Source organism: Erinaceus europaeus, chromosome 8 (assembly GCF_950295315.1).
Source record: "Erinaceus europaeus chromosome 8, mEriEur2.1, whole genome shotgun sequence".
In the NCBI taxonomy this organism is placed as follows: Eukaryota; Metazoa; Chordata; class Mammalia; order Eulipotyphla; family Erinaceidae; genus Erinaceus; species Erinaceus europaeus.
In genome coordinates, this window is record NC_080169.1 from 82,754,170 (window position 1) to 82,765,231 (window position 11,062).

Below are 11,062 nucleotides of genomic sequence, written 5' to 3' on the forward strand. Positions count from 1 at the left end.
AAGACATCATTGTTTAACTATCACAAGTCAGGAACAGAGGAAGAAATTTATAAGCTGCCAGAGAAAAGAAAAGGACTTCTAAAAGGAAGTATAATTAAACTTGCATCAAATTTTTCTGCAAGGACCACAAAGGTCAGCAGAGAGTGGAGTGGTATATTCAAGATTTTAAAAAATAATAACTACAAATCATGCATACTTTGCCCTACAAGACTATTCAAATATGAAGGAATAATCAAAGTAGTAACAGACATACAAAAACAAAAGCAGTTTGCTATTACCAGACCTGCCTTGCAAGAGTGACTAAATGGAATGCCACACAGAAAGAAACAAGTGACATTCAACTCTCAACCAGGTGATACCACAGTAAAACAGAGTTAGAAATATACATCATAGAAACATGAGAAATTTACATTATAAACAGGAGGAAAAATAGATGTTCACAAACAGAATGGTAAGACAAGACTAAAATGACTTTCTTAGATGTATGTATGTATATATATATATAGTACATTTGTATATAAATTATATATAGTACTTTTATGTAAAACACATTTACATACATATATTCCTCTGTCTTTTTAAATGTTATTTTCTCTCTAGTATTTGTTAATATTTTTTTTGTTTTCCTCATACTTCTTATCATATATATATCTTGAATTTCTTTAATGTGGTATGTGTCAAGGACTTTTGTTGTTATAGTTTATGTTACCAAATGACCAGCATTTCTCTGAAAGGCAACTACTATACGGTATCCCCCATATGTGCAATATAAAGAACTGAAACACATAAGCTTGTTAAAAAGATGTTGCAAAGATTTAATGAAAATTATGATGGTTATCCTTGAGGAGAGACAGGGAGAACTCAGGAGGGAAAAGGGAGGGCAAAGAACTGTGGTGGTGGGTACAGTATGGAAATATACTCTAATAATCTTGTAAACTATTATGAAATCACTAAGAAAATTTTAAAAAATAAAATAAGCACTTGGCTTGGTTACTTTAAAGAATCAATCTGTCTAAAAATAAAGTATCGAATTAAATGGTCTCTTCTACAATATAATTCAGTAGAAAATATTCTGAAACTAAGTGCTTCATTAACATTTCAAACAATAATAATTTTTACACTAAACATATAGTTCTAGATATCTACTTAATATTATATGTAAACATTGCAATTTTTCTTCCATGGATAAATATTGTTTTTAAATCTGTACATTTTTATTACTTAAAGGTTCACATTTTTAAAATTTATAATTATATTATAGTTTTTGATGATTAATTCTTCTAAAGTTATGAAATTATTGTAAAGGCTAATGATCAAAAGGAAATATTGTAAAATGTCAGTAGTGTGTCCAACTTCAGTTTATATATTACTGATGAACTAAAATTTATCACAATCTATGAGATTTATGACTGTCTGAAACACAGCAATTTTTTAAAAATTAAGAATGAGAAACAGAGAAGAGAAAGAAAATTAAAACAAAGGTCTGCTTTGCTATCCATGGCATTTTGGTGTGTGTGTGTGTGTGTGTGTGTGTGTGTGTGTGTGTGTGTTTGTTTTAAGAAAAATGTTTGTCTTTTTTGCTCTCTTGCAGTGTGTTGGGAATGGGATAGCACTATTAATATACAAGTTTTTTTTTTCTTAAGAAACTATTTATTTTGTAGAATCAGATTTTCATTCACATCTGATTTAACTGCTCCAAGTGCTTTTCTTATCCATATGTAGAGAACAGGGTGGGGGAATAATACCCCAACAGATATTCCTCTGATGTCATGTGGTTCTGGAACTTGAGCCTGGGCGACGCACATGGGCAGGTACGTGCCCTACTAGGTGAACTATCCTTCCAGTCCACGAACAATTTCTAAATGTAGAATTTATCACAATTACCACTTTGAGTACTCAATTCCAACAACTGAGATTGATGCTTGTATATTATCTTATGGACTTCTTATAGCAACCTTGGCTGTTTCGAATTATCCTTGGTTTATACCTGGATAAAAATGACTATACAAAACAATTTCAAAAAGATCACAGTTAATATTTGGAATTAAAAACCATATGGGAGTTGGGTGGTAGCGCAGCGGGTTAAGCACACATGGCCTGAAGCGCAAGGACTAGAGTAAGGATCCCGGTTTGAGCCCCCAGCTCCCCACCTGCAGGGGAATCGCTTCATAGGCGGTGAAGCAGGTCTGGAGGTATCTAGCTTTCTCCCCCCCTCTCTGTCTTCCCCTCCTCTTTCCATTTCTCTCTGTCCTAACAATGACAATATCAATAACAACAACAATAATAACTACAACAAGGACAACAAAAGGGAAAATAAATAAATATTTTAAAAATTTTTTAAAAAATCTACTTTACCTTTAAAAAAAAGTGTACATTTCCATCCCGCCTCACTATTTTTGGAATCCACCTACTCAAGCTCCAAAGAATCCTCATACCTCTTCAGGGTCCTTACTACAAACTCTGTACTTAGATACACCTTTAAGACCATGGTGCTATTTGTTCTAAAAGTACCCATCTCCAATGCCTCAGTACCCTCAAAGCCCTTTGTACACTGAACTTTAATCTGGTACAAAATAGAGCAAGTCCCTACCACCTTAAAGGTTCCTGCATTTAAGGGGACATTCTACATATGTGCATATAGTTTGAAAGTGTGATGTCAGCATATGGGTGATAAATCTGGAAGGGCAATGGGCTAGTATACCTCCCTGGAGGGTGTGCTCAGGGTCACTTCTCTTACATTATTCCTTCTGGGGTAAAATTTTGGAACAAGGGGAAAAGTAAAGCTTAGCCATATTGTAAGAAGGTGAAAAACTGAATTGTTTCAGTCCCCAAACATGTATTTGTCTGGAGCCCTCTCAGCTCAAAGTTCTAGGTCTCTTGGGTTTTAAAAACTGCAGATGGACTTGGAGTGGAGCAGGTAAGCTCAGAGATCCCACAGGATCCATAGGAGGCATGACATCCATAATGATTTCCTTCAACTGAAGTTTGTGAGAAACTCACTATGACGACTACCTCTTGTGCCTCTTCTTTCACCTAAGTTAGAGAAGTAAAAGAATTCTAGGCTTATAGGAGCACTGATTTCCATAACACCAAGAAGCCACAAAATCCTGATAGATCTCTAAGGAAATTCTAAGCTTGTTGGCTCCTTGCTGTCAACCAACTGGCAGTTTCCAAACAATCCTCTTGACAGGTCCTGTGCAGGTGTGTTTTATGTTTCCATACGGCCTTGCCAGAGGTGCCTCTCTTAAACAGAGCTGGGTTTCTGCAATCAGTGTGGGCTCAAAACAAGTTATGAAATGCATTAAAGCCTAAAGGCCTCATGAGACTATTTACACCTCTTTGGACTATTTCCAGGATCCCAGATTGTACTGCAAATATAAATGAAGAAAGTCTCACAACCCAGTGACTATGGCTGGAATGTGCAATGTGGCCATATCCTTATGGCTCATTTTCCAGTGTTTTTTTTTTTTTTTTTTTGGCCACACAGTAACAATTCTAAAGATAATTTCTTATTTTCTCAAAAAATCCTCATTTAGTATTTCTCTATTTCATATTGTTGAGTGCGTTTGTTTTTGTTCCTCAGTTATAGTAATGAAAACTGATCAGTTTTCTCCTTTAGCATTAAAGTCTTTCAGAATTTATTTGAATTATTCTGGCCAAGTTATAAAAACCATCCAACACCTCTATGGTGGTGTTTCTTTACATAAAATAATAAATTGGCTTCACTTAAAAAAATAAAAAATAACAGATGAAGTCAGTCTGTATGCCCAACTATTGGGAATATATATTTCACAGCTGGTAGGAACTGGTGGAGTGAAGGGATGCTGAAAGTTCACTCCCCTTGCCAGTATACTAAATCAGTTATAAATTGTATATTCTAGAAAATAGATATAGTCTATAGCTTAACTAGCTGTTATTAATTTTTCATTCATGGCTTATATTACATACCCAAACAAACTGAACTTAATTTTGGTGTACTATCTCTTTCTTTCTTGGCTATGAACTCTTGTGATGCTCTCCCTTTGGGATCTCTCTTTATCTTTACAAGGTCATATTTCAAACTGTTCTCCTCTGGGTACTGTTGCCTATCAACATGTACTTGACATACACAGAGACCCTTTAATAAACAAGTGACAAATGAGTCCTGGAACTTGAACAAAGAAACTTGTGATGTCTGGAGAAATAGAACAAGTCCAAGAATCAAGAAATTAGATGAACAGGATTTGCTAATGATGGCAATGGCATTTGACTATTGATAATTATCTCATATATATGTAACACTCTACTAGAAACTTTAAAAATAATCTTATTTTACATGAATTTAAGAATCACAACAATGGATACTATTATTCCTACCTTACAGATATTAAGTGGATGTTTTAAGAAGTAAAATAATATATCCATGGCTACATAGCTATTAAGCATATATTTTAATGACATTAATGCATAAGACTGATCAACACCAAGATAATACCTTTTTTCTAACCCTTACCTATCTGGTCTACCATTTTACATATATTACATATGGGGATTTTAATAGCCATTAAAACCTCTCCCCGTTTTAAGATGTTCTAGATAGAAGAGACACAGCTGGAGAAAATTCACAGTTCAATTAGATTTGCATGTCGATTTAATTCTACAAAAGAGGACTCTCCAAACTGAAAAATTAGTGGGGGACCCGAAAGCTAGAAGGGGATGGAGTTTTAGGGAAGTTTTAAAGACTTTCAAGGCCTTTTCAAATTCACCTACAAGTAGAATCCATATTATCTTTTTGCAGCAATTAGCCTTTACTGATAACTTGGTATATGGCAAGTTTTGTACTAATAGTTTTATGTATTCCCTTATGGAAATTTCAAACAAGCCTTGAAAAAGAGTAATATTATATATTTCTCAGTTGATAGATGAGGCCACCTAGTTTAATTTTGCAGATTATCACAGAGTATGTGGTAGGGTTTGAACTCAAATTCAGATATATTTAACTCTTTAAGATCATGATTTTAACTTTGAACAGCTGTACTGTTTCTGCATGCAATTCAGACTTATTTGTGCACATTTAATAGAATTTATACTAGTGTTACATATATTTTGGTCATTTATTATTAAAGAAAGCCCTGGGTGATATGTATTATGGAAATCTGTTTTGTCTCTTTGCTAGCATATACCCAGGTGCCACATATGTGGTGACATTTACCAAGTATCTCATGATGCATGCCTTTCAGTGCAATTAAATACCTTTGGGTTACTCTCAGTCACATGCCTTTGAGTTACAGGCTCTAATTTCCACTCCACTTAGGTGTTCCTTTCTGCTCAAAGTAGATAGATTAACAAGCATCAAAGAAAATAGACAACCATATTGATGTGGGGATTTGCAAACTGACCTGAAAAGCATCTCATAGAGAAAACACAGTGACTGGAATAACTGATGTAACAGGCATCCTCTCTCACTAAATGTGTTCCCAAGATTCATTTGGTACTTATCAAAGGTATTATTGTTGGCTTTAGAAGATAGAATCTCTTACGGGGCTAGTAGGGAGATAGCATTTTGGTCATATACCTGAGGCTCCAAGGTCCTAGGTTCAATTCCCATGACCAGCATAAATCAGAGTAAGTCATATCTCTCTCTCTCTCTCTCTCTCTCTCTCTCTCTCTCCTCTTCTCTTCTCTTCTCCTCTCCTCTCCTTTCTATCATTAAAATAAAATGTTTGAAAAAAAGAGAGTCTGCAGCCTGATAGCAAATTAACTTTAGATTTAAGAGTTATTTAAGCTGGATGTTACTCTCTAAGACAAGTTTGTATTTACTTTAGCTCTTGCTTTGATGATACACTAATATCAACCATATAAATATATATAAAACACATTCACTTTTTCAAGTTTATCTTTTGAGAGAAGTAACTTCTTTTTTTTAATATTTTAACATTAAATGTCAAACCAATTTTTCTTTTTTAATATTTATTTTATTTATTTATTCCCTTTTGTTGCCCTTGTTTCATTGTTGTAGTTATTATTGTTGTTGTCGTTGTTGGATAGGACAGAGAGAAATGGAGAGAGGAGGGGAAGACAGAGAGGAGGAGAGAAAGATAGACACCTGCAGACCTGCTTCACTGCCTGTGAAGCGACTCCCCTGCAGGTGGGGAGCCGGGGTTCGAACCGGGATCCTTAAGCCAGTCCTTGTGCTTTGCGCCACCTGTGCTTAACCCGCTGTGCTACAGCCCGACTCCCCGAGAAGTAACTTGTAATTTAAGCTGCAGAGCAAATGTGGAAATGCTCAAGGAAAAAGCATTTAGATTCTGCAACACTTAGGAGTAGAAAGATTTATTTGAAACTTTATTTTTTATCAAATAAGAATTATTTCATTTTTATTCACTGAAGTGTACATTTTGTAAAAATTAATGGTAATAAGGTATTTTTCCTTAACCAAATTATTCACAATGAATTCCAACTTCAATATTCACTTAGAAATTTGATAATGTTCTCTAGTATAAGTTTTAGGAATGTTTGAAATCCCATTGCATGTAAATTATTTCATGAGAAAGCTGTATAAATATTCTATCATGGCCCATGCTGTTCTAAGGATCTGTCAAGATTTCCTTTATACACTCCATTTTGAGTGGTATATAAATCAGATGTAAAAATTCACATTAAACTGAAACTTAGCACAAAAAGTCTCTTGCAGAGGTAAATGCTTTTTCAAATGCAGTTTGAATTATGTTGGTCATTTTTAAGTTATAGAAGTGCAGCAAATGTATTTGTGGTTTTGAAGGAGAAAGTTTTTCCATTCTTATAACTCATTAAGAAGCTTTACAGCCCCTTAGACCATTTTGTGGTTTAGTTCTTCTCAGATTTTTCTCCAAAGCAATATTAAACTTGAATGGAGTCCTTTGCATTCAGAACATTAAATATTGGGCTCATGCAAATGAATATATATACATATATATATATATATATATGTATATATATATGTATATATATATTCTGTATCTTAGACTAGGAGAATTTCCAATGCCATGACTTCATTACAAGATTAAGCCTATCATTTGTTTATTTTGCCCTTTATATCAAGATTGGTCTATCTGAAGAATTCTATATACATATATACACAATTCAGTGGGTATATCTTGTATTTTTTTTAAGGCAATGTTGATTGATTTACACTGTGCATATATAAATGAACCCTTTGCCATTTTCATGTTTTACCTTTCAATTTTAGAAAAAGTAACTAAGTTAAATGTTGCTACTATTCTGGTCTTTCAGAAAGACAATAAGTCTGTGGCTTTTCAAAAATTTGCTATTTTCCAATATGTAGAGCAAGCTGCAACATTTTCAATAGATTCACTGACAGTGATCTCATTTGTAAAGTATATTATGTACACCTGTATATATGAAAATAAGTTTGTAAAAGTGTTGAATTTATTTTGTCTGTATAGCTAATATATTAATGCGAAGTTTTATAAACATGAAATTACAAGTTTTGCCCCTATAGATTTATTATTATATTATTTTTGTAATTAATTAAAAGTTGATACATTTTTATTTGACTTTAGCTGACATAATTTACAAATAGTCTCACAAAAACTAGTCAATTCTGCAATAGTGAAAGCTAACTTCCAGGGTTTGTTTTTTTTTTTCCTATTAGCAACAGAACAAGATTACTAATGAAAGCTCCTATCCCAAATCTATAAAGTAGAATACATTTATTTCTATTTGAGTCATTTTTAAATTTCTGTACTTTTTAATTTTTAAATTTCTGCACTTTTACCAACTATACTACTTTATGTTCCATAAGTTACACTCAGTTATAATTATAATATACTTGTTTATTTCTCTTAATTTATCATTAAAGTGATAGCTCTTATGATTTAAGTTGTTGTATATCCCTCCATACATCCTTGTATGGTTCAACCGATCATCAGGATGTTTATTTTAGTTTTGAAAATTTCCTTGAATCACCGAAATACTTAAACACAGTCTTAAGTTGATAGGACATATTTTGAGTACAGCAAAGACACTTAAAAATCACTAGAATGAAATGTACTTGAAATGAAAAAATAATTTTGTATTAGGAATCTAAATTCCATTATTTTATCTCAAGCAACTTATATACTAAGCAATGTGTCCAGTACTTGCATTAACCAAGCTACACATTGTATTGCAGTACATTATATTGATAGATTTTCTTACATTCAGAGGAGAGATAACACAATGTTCCCATTTGAATAGTGCTTCTATTATTAAAAAAAAAAAAAGCTAGAACCTTGCTTGAAACCTTAAAAGCAGTATACTTTTAAATAAAATGATTATTTTTTAAGATATAAAAAGACTGACATTTTTAAAAAATAAAAATTATAAACAGTAAAAAATTTAAGATATAGTCTCACCTTGATTTTACCTTTAAACAACCTTTTATTTGTCTACTAAGAACTTCTTCCCGGGGCTTTATAGGTTCCAGATCTTGTTCTTTCTTTTGGCAAACCAGTATATAATTTGCGCCGTTATTATTTGACCAAAATGTACCAACAGAAGTCTCATAACGAATACAAAACTCAACTTTACTGCCATCTTTTTGATAAGGAGGAACTAATGAAATCTTAAAGGAGAACTGGTCAGTTTCTCCATCACATGAATTTGGAACATATTCTGCTAAAATGTCATAATGTGTCTGCCAATCGTCTAAGGACATTCTTACATATACTAACTTCTCAAAAGAAATATTCAACACTCGAATAATACCCTTCATACATGTAGACCCAGGCAAATACTCAGTAGACTCCAATACTGCCTTTTGTACTTGAAGATGTTGCATAAGATCTTCTCTTGAGGAAGGCAAATCAAATAATGGTGATAAAAAATATTCTGTGTGGAAAATATCATTCCTTAAGTCGAAATTTGTTGATACACTTGGTAATTCCCAGCAATCAAATTCTTTGACAGACACAAGATTAAATCCAAAGGTATCAGCAAATGAAACTCTTCTTGTACCTGAAGGTGGAGTGTCCAGATACATATCTTCAAAAGAATCAGAACCCCGTCTACTTGGTTGGGGGGAGAAACCAAGTTTGAAGGCAGCTTTAACTTCTTCATCCTCATAAAGAGAATCAGATGAATTAGGAACTTCTAAAAAATTATCTTTGCTAGTCTGACTAGGTTCTTCAGCAGACTCCATTGGGCTCTCTGATATCAAATAAAGGAGAACTGTACAACTAGTAGAAGCTGACATTTGAGATGCTGAGGTTTAAAATAAGTGTAATGTTACAGTTGACATTGCCAAAAGGAGTCAGCTCTATAAATAGACCTGGTGGTGTGTAAACTATGCTAACTTGTCTCCAAAGGACTTTAACATGATAGCACTCATGTCACTCTCACCAGTGTTTCAGATTTACTACTGAATTTTTGTAAATTGCATATGTTTATGAGCTGAGTTTCAAAGGGATATTTTGAAAACATTTTTGCTGTGTCGTAAAATTGAAAAGAGAATAAAAATATTATTTTACCCAAGTAACATTAAAAAGTGATAAGTTGGGGGCCGGGCAATAGGCAGAGGGTTAAGCACTCATGGCGTGGAATGCAAGGACGGGACCGGCTCAAGGATCCCAGCACCTCACCTGCAGGGGGGTCGCTTCACAGGTGGTGAAGCAGAGCTGCAGATAGACATTTTCTCTCTCTCTCTCTCTCTCTCTCTTCCCCTTCTCTCTCAATTTCTCTCTGTCCTATCCAACAACAACAACAGCAATAACAACAACAACAAAATGGAGAAAATGCCTTCAGGAGCAATGGATTTGTAGCGCAGGCATGCAGCCCCAGCAATAACCCTGGAGGCAGAAAAAGAAAAAGAAAAAAAAAGTGAAAACTTGAAAAACTTCAGATTTTGAGTTTTTATTTTGAAATAAAATAATATTGGTATCCTCTTACTGGAAGTGTAGTTTGTGCTAAATCAATCCACTAAAGCAGGCAACAACAGACTGAAAAGGATAAGAATGGTTATAGAGCAGGGAAGAGCCTCATAATTTTGGCTACTGCCAGTCTTCAAGGACTGAAATCAATTATCAGTGAATTAAGAATTAAGTGAGTTAAGACAATTTTATATAGGATTGACAAAATAGTTCAACAGGATAATGTGTTTGCCTTGTCACGCATGAATACCAAGTTCTAGCCAGCTGGAGCCCCACTGCATTGTAGGAATCTCTGGTGTTGTGGTGTCTTTCCCTGCATCTCTCTGTCTCTATATCTCTCTTTTGTCTGAAAAATTCAGCCTGGAATGCTGATGCTCTGACAATGATGATAAGAAGAAGGGTAGAAGGGAGGGAGAAAGAGGTAGAAATGGTGAATGGGTTCCAGGGATTGAAAGGAAGAAACATAAGTTAAATGAGAAAACAGCATTTGAGCTAAAGCACAGAGATTAAGTAGAATATAAACATGCAGGGTTATAATGATGCTTAAGATTTAGTCTACATCAAAGTCTAGAATGAAGAACTAGTAAAAATAAGCTTTCTTAGATATAAGAAGTGAGTTACTGATTTGAAAATATAAGTGGGCAAATGTCTGACCTAGCAATACAGTGTTTAACAGAAATAAAATGTTCATCTTTTGAAATGGTTATTTGTATACTCACAGAATAATGTAGTATCTTGTGAGCATTAAAAAATATTTTATTTATTTTGTAATGATCAGAGTTTCATTGCTCCAGGATGACATTTTAAAATACTGGAAGACAAAAAAGAAAAATGTAGAGAAACAGAGAAAGGGAGAGAGAGAGAGAGAGAAAGAAAGGCCATAGCAATGAAGCTTCCTTCAATGAGATGAAGTTCAGTTTCTAATGTGGGTTGTGCACAAGGCTAAACAGCTTATTTATACTCATAAGTTATTTGGTGTTTTTTTTTTTTTTTGTTATTATAAAACCTATCTTGGGGGTGGAAATCAGGTAAAAACACATTAGTAACAATATATATATATATATATTTGAACCATAAATGGTTTATAAACATAAAATTATAAATTTACTGTTTGTATTTTTATCTAACATGTAAAGACAATTGTTGACATATGTTCAAGGCAAAAGTCTTGGAAA

The 11,062-nt window shown here is 33.6% G+C and overlaps 1 protein-coding gene across 1 annotated transcript in view; it reads right to left on the reverse strand.

The window, feature by feature from the left end:
• Positions 1 to 9,186, reverse strand: part of PPP1R3A (protein phosphatase 1 regulatory subunit 3A) — a 45,955-nt gene extending 36,769 nt beyond the window's left edge. The window contains exon 1 of the mRNA XM_007516142.3: positions 8,376 to 9,186. Within this exon, the coding sequence (XP_007516204.1) occupies positions 8,376 to 9,160 (785 nt within the window). The 5' untranslated portion in view covers positions 9,161 to 9,186. The remainder of the gene's footprint in view (positions 1 to 8,375) is intronic.
• Positions 9,187 to 11,062: the final 1,876 nt, after the last annotated feature.